Here is a 17,694-nt window from a genome sequence, read left to right on the forward strand (position 1 = left end):
ATATAAATATGTAATATATTTATTATTAATATTATATATTTAATAATTATTAATATTATATATTTATATAACATATTTATTAATATTATATATTTAAAATTAAATTTATATAATATTAATATTATATATATATATATATATATATATATATATATATATATATTTAAATTTAAATTTATATGATATATTTAATAATATTATATATTTAAAATAATTTTTATTTATAAACGATCGCCATGATTATACAATATTATATTTTCATTTCCTTTTTTTTCGTAATTGATAGTCGATTTTATAGACTTGATATTTAAATATAAGAAAAAAATAAGGAAATAATTTATAGAAAGAATTTTAACAAGCATGCATGCGGATACAAACAACAGAGTAAATATACTGATGACTAAATATTAATTGGCGCATTTTCTCATAAAATTCCAGCATCAACGTCACAAACTTCGCACACATACACGCGCATTTTTTTCTCAACGTGCATCACATATATAGTCCACCTATCCCTTCCATCGCCAGATCGTTCGACCTTCTTCTTTGACATCCTCGTCACGCTTATATTCCTGACATCCATCGTTTTCTCTCGCTCCAACTCTCGAATGCGTCAGAGGAGCAACCGTATGGCTCCCGAGTTGGTCGAGCTAGATTTTAGTATCGCAGTGACTACTGTGGAGAGATTACGCAGTGACTACTGTGGAGACATTACGCAGTGTATTAGTTCTACAAAGTGCGAAAATAAACAGGTGAGTGATGACCAATAATGCCCTTTCGTTCTCTCGCACAAAAGAAGTTTTACGAGATTTCTCATCGACACATTATTGTCATATATGTTAGGTATAAATATATGTATGAAATTAATTCGTTCTCGAGGATAATAGGTCGATATTTTCTAGATATCATAATATATTTTGCGTTACAAGAGAATGCGTGTCATCTCATCGCAAGGTAATGAAAGGAATTTTAATAAGGCACAGTTTGATGTGCGATCGTAATTAGACATTTTCCTTCGTTGCGCAATTTCTCTCAGCTTTCCCCGTAAACATCGTGGCTTTTCTTTCGAATAATCGATACTTGTAGCAGAAGCGAATTGCGATATATTTTTGATTTTTAATTTTTTTTTGCGATTCTTCCGGCAATAGCGAATATAAAAAAATCGCTGCGAGGTGATCTTGTTATGGGTCTCCCACCTTCGAATGCGATACTGCGTCACTCGATCCAAGGATAGCGATGGTACAAGAATACTAGTGCCAAGTGCCAAATGCGATGTTCGTATTGTCATAAAATTTCTATGATACGAGAAATGTCAACGGCTAAAGTTCATCATCGATTTCATGATGTTTATATTGGACATGAAGAGACAAGCGAAATATACGACGCCACCACGTGGCTTTTTAATTTCCAAAATTTCCCTAGTTTAATATAGGCTGTTCCGAATTTAAATTACAAAATTTCGAAAGCGTAAGAATCAAGAAATTGATAAATTAAGAAAAAAATAATTTTCTTAATTTATCAATTTTTATTATCAATTTTTATTTATCATTTTTTTTTAAAGATTTATTCGTTTTTGCTTTATTTTGAAAAACTTCGCAAAAAAAGAACAAAAAGTTTTAATTTTTCACTTATTTATTTATTCACATTGTCACTTCCTTAATGAAGGTATTGTTCAAAATGTATAAACGTAAACAAACTAAATAGAATATAATATTCTCGCGTGTCATCTATTTATTTACAATTCTTTAATTTTATTTTAGAAAAATTTTAATTCATATTTCCTTTTCTTAATTCCATATTTTACAACTTTTTTCTCATAGTTTTCCATAAACTCAATAATTTTAGTGTGGTTTTACGTTTATTTGCTGGAACTTTTTTATTTGATTTTTTTGTAATTTTCTCTAAAACGAGAAAATTTCCAAAGAATTTTTTTTCTTAATTTATTGATTCCCCACACGATCTCGAAGTTTTGATATTTATTTCGGGACACCCTGTATACTGCTGTATCGCATCAGCCAATTCTTAGTCAATGGGAGATATTCGACTGTATAAATTCAGGACATCCTGTATATTGCTGTATACTCACACCGTCGATTCTTTAAAAAATTTCAACGTAGGAAACATTCGACTATATATTGCATATATATCTGTTTTCAATATACAGGGTGTCCTAGACCACCCGTACACCCCTTTTCTTTCAAAAACTAAGCATTTTAGAGAAAAACGTTTTTGACAAAAATTGTATGGTTTTGAGGGGAACATAAGATGGTGTCATTGGTTTGACCTTGGATGGCATCGTTAAGGTGAGATCAAGGACACCTTTAATTTCTTAAATGGAACTACCTATTTTTTATTGCATATTCTTATAGCTTATGTCGAGAACTTTCCAAAACACTATAATAAAGTATTTTTTCATCAAGTACTTTTCGAGTTATAAGGCTTGAAATAATTTCTTAATTTTACATAAACCATAAAATATCTAGTAAAATATTCATTTTTCGATTATCTTACCTTAATACTTTTATGTACAAAATAATGAGAGGAATCGATTGGTGTAAAGAAAACACATAATTGTTAAGAAAAAAAAAATGTAATTGTTAATTGCAAATTACATTTTTTTTTTCGAAACAATTTTTGTGTTTTCTTTACACCAATTGATTCCTCTCATTATTTTGTACATAAAAGTATTAAGGTAAGATAATCGAAAAATGAATATTTTACTAGATATTTTATGGTTTATGTAAAATTAAGAAATTATTTCAAGCCTTATAACTCAAAAAGTACTTGATGAAAAAATACTTTATTATAGTGTTTTGGAAAGCTCTCGACATAAGCTATAAGAATATGCAATAAAAAATAGGTGGTTCTATTTAAGAAATTAAAGGTGTCCTTGACCTCACCTTAACGATGCCATCCAAGGTCAAACCAATGACATCACCTTATGTTCCCCTCAAAACCATACAATTTTTGTCGAAAACGTTTTTCTCTAAAATGCTTAGTTTTTGAAAGAAAAGGGGTGTACGGATGGTCTAGGACACCCTGTATATGCATTGTTATTTTCATACGACATAATATCAAATTGAATTGATAAAAGATTGACTAAATACAATCACATCGATTTTTTAAATTAATTATTATAAATTTCATCATGATATTCTTACACGATATTTTTATGTCGATTTTATTTTCAGAAAATGTTTTCACGCACTATGTTCAGTGTCCTTTTCGGGACGTTGCTGATAATTGCCATTATTCCAGATACAGCTTCTTACAACAGTAAGTAATAAGTATAAAATATCGCATTTTATTGAAAAGCAATATAATGAATTAAATAATAAAAATTAAATTATACATTTTTTATTAAAAACAACAAATTATATTGTAATAAATAATAAATAATAAAATAAATAATAAATTAAAAAGTAATAAATTATATTGCAAAAATAATAGTATATTTTTTTCTTTCTTTTGTTTTAAGAATATGGAAGGACCTGCCAGGATATTGGTTGCCGTAGCGATGAAACGTGCGTGATGGCTGAGGATCCTTGCACTGGCTATTCAGATAAGTGCGGGCGATATCCGACCTGCCAGAGGACAAGTGGTGAGAAATCACGATGTATTAACTCTGATTAATCTCGACAATTTTGAATCAATTGAAAATATGCGTGTATCACATACGTGCAAGAGTAGAAAATATAATTTGCTACTTACTATTTTATAACTCCTCTTTTTCCAACTTTATAATTCCTCTGATAGAAAATGTAATTTGCACTATTTTATCATTCCTCTGTGTTCAGTATATTAATAGCCTTAAAGTGCAATTATTAAATGAATTATGCGATAATTAAACTTAATATATTATTACTTTATGTATACTTTAATTTTGTTATTGTACTCTAATTTAATTAAAGAAACAATCGATATCTTTGAATAAGTTCAGAAAACAGAAATGCATGTTTTTCTCTTAAAGTTTTATAGATATGTATTTAAGTTGATAAAAAGAGAAAGGAAAATTTATTTTTAAAAATAATATAAAAAGTTAAATATTAAATTTTAATATCGTTTATACAATTTTGCTTAGTCTTATAATTTTTTGCGATATAGCTATAACATTGTTAACATACGATCTTATATTTTTTTGTCATATTTTTGAATATTTATGATAATATTTACATTATATTATTCTTTCAAAAAATATTTGCAGGAGCAAGTTGTACAACTATGATTTGTGGAGAAAATGAATACTGCAAGACCGAAAATGGTGCGCCAAAATGTGTGAAAAAGTCTACAGGATTAGGTGAGTTTTCACAATTTCTTATTTGGCATAAAATACTCGACACATTGCGAGCATGAAGACGTAAAAGCGGCGTAAATTGAAATTTGCATGAAACGCATGATGAAATCGCGACTCGTTGGATAAAGGCGAGATAAATTTATTGTGGTATTTCAAAGTTTTCGTGTTCATGAAAGAATGATAAGCCTTCATAATTGCAGAAGCCATATATTTCATAGCATGTACAGAGTTGGAATGAGGAATGATTCCTCAGAAAAAATATCGAAAGAAAAAAATATATCTATTATTAAAAATATTCTACATTTGTTGCAAAGTCATATCTTTATTAAGTCATATTTCTCATTACTAAAGAATATGTTGTTTTATTTTAATTTGAACTTCTACGAATTCCAAGAATTATCTGGCGCATTAAATAGGTTTTTGATAAAAAAATATTTATGATTAATATTTATCATTATTTAAGTATTTTTATATATATGAGAGATATACTAAATTCTCTTAACTATTAACTATTTTATTAATTTTATTAATTAATTTACACATTTCCAATTACTATATATTTATGGATTATATGCATGAGGACCATACAATAACAATATATAATATAAACAGAATAATTGTTATCTTTTACGTTAATATATACACTCAGTTCCAAAACAAGCGGTACACTTGAAATTTGGAAAAAAATCACCAAATTTCAAATGACGATAACTTTGTAAATAATAAAGATAGAAAGGTCTATAAAAAAATGAAAATAAAGCTTGAAATCTCTACTTTAAAACTAGGTTCTCCGAAATGTTGCGAGATAACATTTTTAAAAATGACGGATGACGAAAAACGAGAACATGCAAAATTGAAAAATAATTGTTTAAGTTTGCCATGACACGTGGCGAGAATGAAATGTCGCAGGTCAATGGGGTCAAAAGCATATGATAGTACAGAGATTCCTCTTTAAAATGCTTTTTTGTTCATCTCGATACGATGATTTTTCGCCGAGTTATACGCATTTGGAATAAAAAAGTCGCTTTTTTCTTCAAATGCGTATAACTCGGCGAAAAATCATCGTATCGAGATGAACAAAAAAGCATTTTAAAGAGGAATCTCTGTACTATCATATGCTTTTGACCCCATTGACCTGCGACATTTCATTCTCGCCACGTGTCATGGCAAACTCAAACAATTATTTTTCAATTTTGCATGTTCTCGTTTTTCGTCATCCGTCATTTTTAAAAATGTTACTATATCTCGCAACATTTCGGAGAACCTAGTTTTAAAGTAGAGATTTCAAGCTTTATTTTCATTTTTTATAGACCTTTCTATCTTTATTATTTACAAAGTTATCGTCATTTGAAATTTGGTTTTTTTCCAAATTTCAAGTGTACCGCTTTTTTTGGAACTGAGTGTATTTATAAAATATTTTTTTCCTTCTAAACCTTCTATATTACTTTGTCAGAAAGATTAGATTTAACATAGTAGTTGTTTTTGCATTGAATCAAGAAACTTTAGCCATAAAAAATGTTGTATTGGTTTTATTAAGATTTATTGAGTTTTATTAAAATTTATTTTTTCAAATAATTCATTTTTAATCCATATTATATTTGAAAAAAATGAAATATATTAATATAGAATATTATTTTTACCCAAAATAATAGTTTAAAATGATTTTTTTAATTAATTACGTGTCGAATATATGACAAATATATATGAATTATAAATAGATTATGATATTTCTGATATTAATGTGATAGTTTAGCTAATCTTCACGTGTATTATAACGTGAGTTTGCTGTCTGGGTAAACTAGTCATATAGTAATACATGAAGAAAGCACTCAGTTGTTTTATATATACTTTCTTTTAAAGAAAGAAGAAATGTCTCATATTTAAATATAAATATAAATTTAGAATTGCTTTAAAAATATTTATGCTCTAAGAAAGACGAACACATACGCACTTATTTTATTTTCTACCTTCTTATTATCTTAAGTATATCTTTCGAATAAAGACATGTTCTGATATCATCCTTGCTCAATCCAAACTCGAGAGCAAAAGGAGTAAAATAAAATAATCAGAGCGTTCAATAACGATGAGGCTGAAAACTCCGTCGCGACCTGACCGTCATCTTGCAATGTCTCGTGTAATCGCACTGAAATTCGCACGAAAAAAATACGCACAGCACGAAGCAAAATGGGCATCCTTGCAGGCTACGAGTCGGCTGGTGTTTCTTACGTGAATGGTGAACGAGTCAGCGGGAACAACGCGAATTCCAATGGAAATCCGTATGCGAACGCCAACGCACCTCCCCCAGAACCACCGTATCCGTCCAATGTTGACCACAGGGACCATCATCAATCCTCTTACGGTAGCAATTTAGGATATCCGCCGTATCCTAGCAACGCCGGCTCTTCCGGGAGCGGATATCCATCTCAGACCAATCAAGCCGGTCGTCAGGACTTGGGATATCCGCCGTATCCGACTCAAAACAGGATGCCCATGCCAGGGCAACCGATGTATCCACAGCAAAACGCCGGATATCCGCCGCAACAGAATTATCCACAGCAAAACGCTGGATATCCACCGCAACATAATTATCCGCAGCAATATCCGGGACAAAATTATCCTTATCAAAATTATCCCAATCAACGTGGCTACAACCATCCGAATTCAATTTATCGCAGGAATGCCGCGTCAGTCGGAACAATCGCCTCTATGATTCTCGTCGGATTCTCTGGGTTATTTCCTTTTCTTTTGACGAGGTGGTGATTCAGCATCGAAAGTTCGTGTCGTGTTTTATTTCATGTTTTATCGTGTATTATTATCGTTACGTTATTCTCGATCCTATTTTCAGAATGTAGTCCATGACTTTACCAGGAAAAATACTATAGGAAATATAAATTTTTGTACAGGTATTTTATAATATAAATATATATAAATCAAGCGCGAATAAAATATCCTGCGAACACGTATAGTTTTATATAATCTTCTGTCTTATATTATATTTGTGAATGTAATATATATTTTCATTATGTACATTTGGAGCTATTTATAAATCAAACTTATTGATTATAAATAATTTTAAAATTTAGAGAAAAGGAATTTATTCCATTATAATTTATTTTATGAGAAAAGAAATATCTCTTCGCTTGTATACCAATGATCACATACACGTAAAATAGAAACTACTAAATCAAATATAACAATCGAACAATAAAATTCTATGAAAATATAATTTTCATACATAATTATATGTGCATACTTGCAATTTATAAAAAGTACTTTTAGAATAAGATTTTTAATAAACTACACTCTCTATTTCTTCATTTCATCGTTTCGGCGATTTAAAACGCTTTATGAATGATTTTTATTCAAGATGTAATAAACATTTTACAAATAAACGGGTTATCAGCTTGAACCTTGACATATGTTATCTTATGCGCCATACAGCGCATAAATGACTTATTTAAGTTATTACGTCTTATTGTATCGTATCATTTCTCGTATCATTTAAAGCTAATCGATTAAAACACATCATACAATTATTCACACAGAAGGCGTATATTTATTACATCTTTATTCTATTATTTAATTAATTTTTTAACGATTCTAACGAATTATAGGAATATTTTGTTACATTATGATATTTCTGTAAGCAATTATATTATTAATTATAATAAATTCAAAAATTTTTAAATAAATTTTTTTCTTTCGCCGAAGAACTAGAGAGTTGTCAGTTAGCAAATTCTTTTATGTAAAAAGTTTATATGAAATATTAACAATTTGTGAATTTATTTGTGCCCATACAGCACAGAAGCTTGCATCAACATTGCTGCAATGTTACAACATTGCTCACTGCAGTGTAATGTTGCAGAAATAATGCAGAGATATTATTTTGTAATATTACTTTGGCAATGTTACAACAACGTTTTAACATAGCAAAAATGTATAACATGTGTTTCTTTACTTGCCGCTACGCGGCGACACCCAATTTAACTAACTCGTATTCGAATTCATCTAAGGTGGATATAAGGTTTACAAAGGATTAATGTAGTAATTATATTTCTTGTCTTGTGTCAGTTTAATTTCTGATAAACTGACTTAGTTTACTTAATATTCTGAATCCTAATGAGGGATCTAGATTATTAAACAAATAATTTGTTTAATAATCTGGATCCTTCATTGGGTTTCAGAATATTAAACAGATTTTTCTTAATTAAATGGGTAAATAGGAAATAATTCATTTATTGCACGTATTAAAATATTCTGGTGTCGAATGTATGTAAAATAATTGTATGTATATTATTGAGATAAATATTTAAAAAACATCTAATAAAAAATACTAATAGATGTTTTTTTAAAGGCATTTTTTCCTATCTTTCTTAAACATTTTTTTATATTTTCAAAGTTTATTTATTAAATTTAAACCGGTGTCTGCATTTGTAGCAAAACGCGTTTTAATATTACAAATACGTTGCACCGTAACATTGCTACAATCTTACATTGTAATATTCCTAAAAGCGGACATTTTAACGTTGCTGCAATCCCACAACAATAGTGCAGCAACATTTTGCAGTGAATTTGCAACGTTGCAATATTGCGGTGAAAGATTGCTGCAATGTGTATGCAATCTTTGTGTGCTATATGGGTGTGTTTAAATATGCTCTTTTATTTTTTCAGGTATTTATAATAATTGAAATTAGAAAACTAATCTATTAATTTGATTTAGTATGACTTTAATATAAAACAAAAGGGTTTTCATAAACAGGATTATATGTCCGAGAGAAGTCATTCAAAATTCATTAAAAAATCTTATTGAAATTTTATTAAAAATCTTGTGTGGAATCTCATTAAAATTATTTTATATATTATATATTTATAAGCCAATTAAGTTTTAAAATGAGCGTAACATAACATTGGTTGTGTGAATTATTTGTATTTATAGATCAAATAGGAAAATCTTATTCTTTTAATAAATCAATTTTATGAAATTGAAAAATGAATTTATATAATGTGTTTTGAAATTGAGAAGAAAAAGAGAGAGAGGAGGAGAGAGATCAAATACCTCACAGTGAAATAGACTAAAAAAGAGAAATGTTAATGAAAGTGTTTATTTTTAAGATCGAAACTTGCATGTCGATGCTTCAATTAAAAAAACCATTATAATTTTCTTTATTTACAAATGGAGAACAACTAATTGCCTTATATGCAAATCCATTTAAACAATACCAATTATTGTAGCAAAAGCTGAATAGACAGCGCTGCTCGTGTGAATTAATACACGTGAAGAAAATTGTATTCGCTTGTAATATCTTTTATGCATATGTATTATACACATATTCATTGTAAATTTGTTGTAATATAGCTCCATCGTTCCTTTTGTAAAAACAAAATGTAGAAAGCAAACAATTATAGAAGTTATTAAGAATAATATAATAACCGTACGATTTATGTATCACGTCTATTATCTTGTTACAAGGAACAGTCAGTTAATAACTAGCAGAGATTTTAACACAAAAGATCTTGCCTTTTGTATTAGTCCCTTTTCTCATCGTGTGATTCAACAGCATTGCCTCCGGGATTAGACCAAGTATCACATCGAACGACACCAAGAATTCCACCATCGCCGCCGCCTAGATCTTCGTCATATGGGGGAAGATATAGCGGCCACTCCGGCTCCAGAAATATCGTAGGTGGCGGCTCCATCCCATCATATCGAACGACACCAAGAGCTCCACCATCGCCTCCACCTAGATCTTCGTCACTCGGGGGAAGATATAACGGCCACTCCGGCTCCAGGAATACCATAGGTGACGGTTCCATTTTCAATCGCCTGTTTGGCGATGACCGTCCTCGACCAACCAGCAGAATTCAGCTTCATCCAACAAGAAATAATTATTATCAGACTCACACTCACGTGGATAGTAATGGAAACAGAGTCTGGACGTTTTCTGGCTAAAAGTCATTTATCCTTTATCTATACTAATTATCTATACTAATAATGTTAATGTAAAACGGGTGCCAATTGATACATCATTTACATATATGAGATTATATAACTAGTCTTGTTATAATAGAGGCAATACATGTAATATACTGATTGCAAATAATTGAAATAAATATTCATTTATATATGGTTTGATAAACGAAATTCTTGCATATTTCTATAACATTGAGATTGCATTTTTGATCTGCTGGAAATTATAGTTTCTATAAACTGATTTCAATATTTAAGTATCGTTAAATCGAACTTTCAATTAAATTAGAATTAATTAATTAAATAATTCGTTTCCAGAAAATGTATATTTTCCTAGAAGAAGATAAGACAAAATTTTTTTATCTTAAATAGCCAAAATATGTAAAATTATAAATAATTTTGATTTAATAAAATATAAATTTTGCTGATTTTTTAAAAATTAAACTTTTTTTATAGATTATTTATAGAAAGAGCTGTCGCACAATATTAGTAATACAATTGGATGGAATATCTGTGCAATTTCAGATAATTTCAGATATTTTCATAAATTTAATTCAAAGTTTAAGGTCCATGTAATTTTGCTAAAATTAATCGCATTGATGAAATCAATTTTATGGAAATTATATCGATATTTTAGCTAAATCAGTTCAATTATTCGATTATTACTTAAGCAATATGCACGCATAGTTTTGCGCATTGCATGTGCAATACAAGAATTGTTATAATCATTGTTATTGTCCAGCATCTTTGTTTTCTCGAAGAAGAAATATATTTTTAACAATCTAATAGAACTTGCAAACATTTTCGATTCTACGTAAAGGTATTTTCATAATAGGATATCTCCTCACGCTTTATAATCTCCTTTAGCTATCTGTTAGTTTTTATCACAATAAATTTTTATAATATTTTTATTCGAAATTTCTTTTTCTGTGAGCAATAATAAGACCAGAAATCGAGGCTAGATTTTGTTGTACTTTTTAAGTAAATGCTTTTTACTCAGAGCTTCGCCTCACAAATATAATATCTGTTTATTTAATGTTTTATCTGTTGCATTTTTGTATGTTGCATCTGTTTATTTAACATGTTTTATAAAATACGTTCGCAATGCATGCGGTTGTTGTACAAATCACGCATATATGCATGATAGATGTCAAGCTTAATAAAAATAATGTTTCTTTACAAAGATATAATTTTATATGATTAAATAATTTGTTAACATTTAATTTTAAATATTAATGATTATATATTTTAAATATTGAGTATTATATTATTATTCTTACTATTATTATCTTACTATTATATTATTATTATCCCACACAGCACATGTAAATTCCGAGAATGTTCTGAGAATATCACAAAAGTATATTGCGTATGTTCTAGGAACATTCGAAATACATACTGCGATATACTGAGTATGTACTAAGAATGCTACTATGTCCGATTTTTCCTGCTTCTCAGTACATACTGAAAATATCTTTTAGTATATAATAAGTATATCTATAGAATGTCTTGAGTATGACATTGGTATATACATATATGTACTAATAATGTACTAATAATATACTCAAGACATTCTATAGATTAACTTATATTTTCTATATTTTATATATAAATATAAATGATATATGTTACCGTAAACACCCCATATCCGTTTTTTCATATACTTACTAGTAAAAATATGCAAATTTTGACTACTAAGTATACGGAAAAACAGATTTCGAGTGTTTACGGTACATATATATATAATCCATTTATATTTATACTATAAATGGATTATTGGTGTAAAATATTAACATTTTGTTCACATATAAAATCTTTTTATTCAAATTTCTTAAATATATGTTATAATTGCACATATATTATTTGAACATATAATTGCACTTTTATATTTTTTTATATAAACATTTTACTTATTATTATTTATTATAAAATTTTATTCTTTTATATATTTATAATATACTTTATATATATGAAACACTTTAACACATACTATTAAACATTTACATAAACATGACATTTTTATAGTTTATATGTTTAGCTATATTATATATATATTTAAACTCTAAAAATCTCGTCGGTGCGGACTCTGTCATTTAAAAATTGACAGTCCCAGCACCCACCGGCGAGATTTTCATAGAATTCTTCTTAATGAATATAAAAGAGATTACATACATTATAACATTCACTAAAAAAATTTTAGTACTGATAAAACAAAAGAAAACTTAGGACAAAATTGTGTGTGAGTTTTGAAAAATGAATAAATCTAAAGAATAGCTACTTAAAATAAAGGACGGATAATCACCGTAATTATAAACGTTGTCAACAATAACTCAAAACAAATTATAAATTATAAAGATTCAAGAAAAGACTGAAGAAAAATTCAACGAAGTACTATTTTAGTCCTTTTCACTATTCAATGTTTGTCTCTGCATACGCTCTTTGGCATGAGCCAACCATATTTTTATTGGAGCTGAAATCTGTTCGTCTGTAGCATTGATGTGCAATTTTCTTACTGCACCTGGAAAAGTTTTTAAAATTGTTTATGAATTATTGATAAATAAAATTTCTTTAATTTTTTTAAAATTTCAAGTTAAATATTGAAAAAAAAATTTCGACCTCATTTCTACAATATATGTATACAGATGAGCGTTTAAAACTATAAACATATAAAACAATTGGAACATTTCTAAGTAATTTAATAAATAAATTTTAGTTATTTTTAAATTCATTTTGCCTCTAACATTAGCATTAATTAGTACTTTCCAGTTAAATTATATATACATAATTATATATTTGATACGTAAACATTTTTGTAAAATATAAAATAATTTAGTGTAGTAGTGAATTTAAATAAGACTTTAGTAATTTTAAATCGTTTTACAAGTAATTGCAATAACAGCTAGTTTACTTACACTAAAAAATATCATTAAATCTTACTTGATTTGTTGTGATTTGTTGAGTCCGCAGTTTATATTTCCTTGTTTTAAATATATATTGTAAATATCCCACGTATATATATGTATATAATTTTTCTTATTTCCCAGAAAGTATTAGATCACGAAGTTGATAATAATGTTCTTTTTGTGCAAACGCTGTAACATATAATAATAATTTCACATAAGAATACATTTAATATCTAACATATATTTAATAAGCTCTATGTTGTTACTGCAATTAACTTTTAAAATCATTTTAAAAATTAATTGCAGTAATAACTTAGCTCTTACTTAATCGCACACTATATAATTAAAATATGTTATAAAACTCACTTGATTTTTGCGAATCCAGAGTTTTACTTTTATTTTTTACATATCCCATCTATATATATATATGTGTGTATGCGGAGATACTTTTTCTTTAGAAAGATTCTGCAGAGATCACAAAATGATAATTGATATAATATACGACAATTGATAATGACATCCTTTTTTGTGCAAATGCTGTAACATAATAATAAGAATTTCACATAAAAATACATATTTTTGATACATTATAATATTCGATTGTGAGGTTATAATTTGCATTAATGAGGTTAATTTGTGTGTTTATAATTATGAAGTATTAATAAATCATTGAATAGCTTTTATAAAATACCCTTTTTACATTTAATTTATTTGAAAATAAAAAGGATTACCTGCGATTAATCACAATCGTAATATAATTGCACCAGATTGCACATAGCACTTGCACGTGGTCAGTGAAGAAGAAGAAGGAAAAGACAAATGACGGCAATAGCGGAAATTACGTATCCAAAATGGCATACATATCCGGTCATAAGTAAAAATGCACGTAATTTAATAGTATATTATGAGAATATACGAAAAATAATATACTATAAGAGATATTAAAAGTACATTCTGAGAATATACGAGAATATACGAAAAATAATATACTACACAAGATGTTCTGATAATATCCTGTGAATATACGAAAAATAATATACTACACAAGATATTATAGAGATGTTCTCAGTATATTACGTACAGTACGTACATTCACAGAATGAATATAGAATATTCGTACGATATCATGTGCTGTGTGGGATTATTATTATTATTATTATTATTATTATTATTATTGTTATCATCATCATCATCATATATTATTATGCAGAGGACGACGAAATTGAGATACGAGTAGTTCCAAAACGAGAAACTGGTCATCAAACAGAAGCAGAAATACGTGATTCTTCAGATACCTCTAAAAATTCGAACAGCCAAACTACTAAATCTTCTGGATATCCATCTGGCTCTGGATATCCTAGTAATGGTGGTTACCCAAGTTACGGATCTCCCGATTCAACGTCGACGAATCAACCCCGATCCGGTTATCCTTCCAGTGGATCATCCGGTTATCCGTCCAGTGGATCATCCGGTTATCCGTCCAGTGGATCATCCGGTTATCCATCCAGCGGATCATCCGGTTATCCATCTAGTGGATCATCTGGTTATCCATCCAGCGGATCATCCGGTTATCCGTCCAGAGGAACATCCGGTTATCCGTCCAGTGGATCGTCCGGTTATCCATCCAGTGGATCGTCTGGTTATCCTTCCAGTGGATCATCCAGTTATCCATCCAGAGGCAGTTCTGGTTATCCGAGATCTGGTTATCCAAGCAGCGATTCTTCGAGATATCCGGATAATTCTGGAAACGAACAAACTGTTAGACGAACTGATGTTAGTACTGTAAATGCTGGCTATCCAAGCAATTCACAGTCATCAGTATATCCGGAAAATCCGTCGCATCGCGGTAATTATCCGTCTCAAAATGCAGGATATCCTCCTTCAGGGTATCCATATAATAATCAACGTCCTCCGTATGCAAATCAAGGATATCCACAAGGTTATCCTCAAGGTTATCCACAAGGTTATCCACAAGGATATCCACAAGGTTATCCACAAGGAGGACGTTATCCTGAAGGTTATCAAAATTATATAACCACCACTAAACGTCCTGGTATACAAGATCAACTGACGAATTTGGCTCGAAACATGGCACAGAGGGTGCTAACGCAAACAATAATAGATCGCGTCACTGGAAGACATCAATAAAGCTAATAGTAGCTAATAGTAGCTAATAGTAACTAAAATCTTTTATTTTAAAATCATAGAAATATTTCAAAATATAGCTTTTTTGCCAAACTGCCGGACAGTAAGTTGCTTAATTGTATGCTAAATAATATGTGCTGTCTTTCTTTTATTGCGAGTGAATTTTAATGAAAAATCTATTAAGTGCGTAATTATATTATTTGCAGTTTATGTATTTCAATTCGAAAGTGAAATTATTTTATGTATTTTTCGCTAAATCCCGTACTCGCACGGATATCTTTATCTTCTTTTTTTCAATTTATATATCTATACGATATAAAAAACAATTATATTACTTATCCTGTATATAACTAAAAAAATTTTGATTCATTAACATTGCATAATTATAACGTAGATAATTAAAGTAAATCGATATTTATCGCGTTATTTGTCTGGTGCCATTAAATATTATTTAGTTGCGCTTTATCGCATTTTCTATATTTTAAATATATGTATAAAAAAAACGATAGACTTTTATGTTGTTAGAATTTAGAGGAAAAGAATACGAAGAATATACAGGAAAAGTAAAGATCACAACAGATAGTACTAAAATCTTGTTCTCTATGAAATCTATATAAGAATATTCTAAATTGTGGAATTTTTTTGTCATTAATTATCAAATAAATCATTTGATTGTAAAATAAATGTGTGCCAAATATGTACTTTCTTTCTTTTATTGCGAATTAATTTTCATAAAAAAATCTATTAAGTACGCAGTCATATTATTTGCAATTTATATATTTCGCGACAATTCAAAAATGAAATTATCTATAGATAAGCTCTTTACTCTTCCCCTTGAGCTTATTATATCATCACATACAATAATACAATATATATACGTCAAAAACCGGACCTGGTCATATACGACCCTTTACATTCTAATAACCCTTCCCTCCCTCACGCCCATCCCCTGCTTTCCTCCTGAATTCCTCTTCTCTTCTTTCCCTAAAACTCCTTCTTTCCTTCTCCCTCTTGCTCTTCCTCTTCTTTCTATTCTTTTCTCCATTCCTGGGGGAGGGGGGATGGCTCTTTCTATCTTTCAATCTTAAGTATATAGGCTAAGAAAGCATGCATCTTCTTCTCCCTTTTTCCTTCTAAATCCCAATTAATTCATTTTCTTCCTTTTCTATCCTTTTCTTCTGCTTAACTGTAACAAAGAATTTGTTTTACTTTTCATTATTTTCTTACAGCCCAACTTCTCCTACCACGTTTTCCTTCCCCATTCTTTTCTTCTAATCTTACTCCTACTTCCCTCTGCCCTTTACCTCCTCTTTTATTTTCCTCCTTCCTTATCCTCGCCTCAAACTATCTTCTATTTCTTACTTCCCTTCTCTCATCTCCACTCTCTCCTTTCCATCTACATTTTCCTATTGCTAACAATTACGCTTTTCCCTTTTGACTTTTCTAATTTCCCTCTTTTTAACATCCTCCATCTAATCTTCCTTTCCTCCATAATTAAATCCTCGTCCACCCTTACATTCCATCTTTTTCTAATAGCCTATCCCTTCTCAAATATGTCTATCTTATCCCTTTCCTCTATTAATTATCTCAATTCTATTAATAGCACCTCCCATTACCTCCCTCTCCTACTTTTTCCTATATACCAATCGATCAATCTATCGATCATCTATATACAAATACTTCTGCTCTTCTCCCTAACACATCATCGATTACCTACCTTCTCCACCAACTCTCTCCTTCCCTCCGCTGATTTTCTTTTTACTCCTTAAAAATTAGATTTTTTTCTTCTCCTATTTCTTCTTTTCTTCTCTCTTTTTTCCATATTTTTCTTTTTTTTCTTCTTTATTCTCCTCTTTTCCTCTCCTTTACTCTTTTCCCCTCTCTTACAAATTGCTACTACTTCACCTCCTTCTTCAACATCTCTTTCATTTTCAAACTCCTCTTCATTTCTCTCCTTCATCGCAACCTCCTCATCAGCAACTTCGTTTCTCCATTCCTTCTTAACTAATTTATTCTCTCCTATTATTTTTCCTCGGCCTCCATTCTTTCAATCTACTTATTCCGCTAAACCCTCCTTTAATTTCTTCTCCTCTTCTCTCTTATCTCTCTCGTTCCCTATGAATGGCCACTCGAAAAAACACAACCCAAGCCCACTTGCTGCTTCCACCATGTTCCGCCAACTCTCCTCAATATCCTCCTCTCTGCTTCCATTCTTCGTCTCCGTCTTCTCTTCATTCTCATTTTTCTTTACTTTGCCCTTCTTACCTTTTTTTGCGTCACCGACATCCTCTTTTCTTCTCTGCACACATGCTTCACATTTCTCCTCAGCCCACTGTATCTCTTCTCTAGCCCTTCTCCCTCCTCCAATCTCTTGAAACACATTT

At 29.6% G+C, this 17,694-nt stretch overlaps 1 protein-coding gene and 1 long non-coding RNA gene across 3 annotated transcripts; one reads left to right on the forward strand and one right to left on the reverse strand.

Annotated features, from left to right (window-relative positions):
* The first annotated feature begins 591 nt into the window (after window positions 1–591).
* Window positions 592–16,007, forward strand: LOC145974688 (uncharacterized). 2 transcript variants are annotated; one of them, XM_083104690.1, is made up of 6 exons: window positions 592–752; window positions 3,192–3,276; window positions 3,479–3,601; window positions 4,205–4,297; window positions 9,853–10,095; window positions 14,376–16,007. In XM_083104690.1, exons 1-6 carry the CDS (start codon window positions 609–611, stop codon window positions 15,311–15,313), a joined length of 1,626 nt encoding a protein of 541 aa, XP_082960816.1. In that variant the 5' UTR covers window positions 592–608; the 3' UTR covers window positions 15,314–16,007. The 2 variants fall into 2 exon arrangements, with proteins under 2 accessions (XP_082960816.1, XP_082960825.1); XM_083104699.1 differs by lacking the exon at window positions 9,853–10,095.
* On the reverse strand, window positions 12,058–14,049 carry LOC145974824 (uncharacterized). The gene is made up of 4 exons (XR_014439811.1): window positions 13,897–14,049; window positions 13,532–13,702; window positions 13,200–13,354; window positions 12,058–12,780 (listed from the first exon to the last, which is right to left on the reverse strand). It is a non-coding gene; the product is annotated as an uncharacterized LOC145974824 (long non-coding RNA).
* Window positions 16,008–17,694: the final 1,687 nt, after the last annotated feature.

The sequence above is a fragment of the Camponotus vicinus genome, unplaced genomic scaffold (assembly GCF_025532165.1).
Source record: "Camponotus vicinus isolate PSW18456_S1 unplaced genomic scaffold, iyCamVici1.0 SCAF_1, whole genome shotgun sequence".
NCBI lineage: Eukaryota > Metazoa > Arthropoda > Insecta > Hymenoptera > Formicidae > Camponotus > Camponotus vicinus.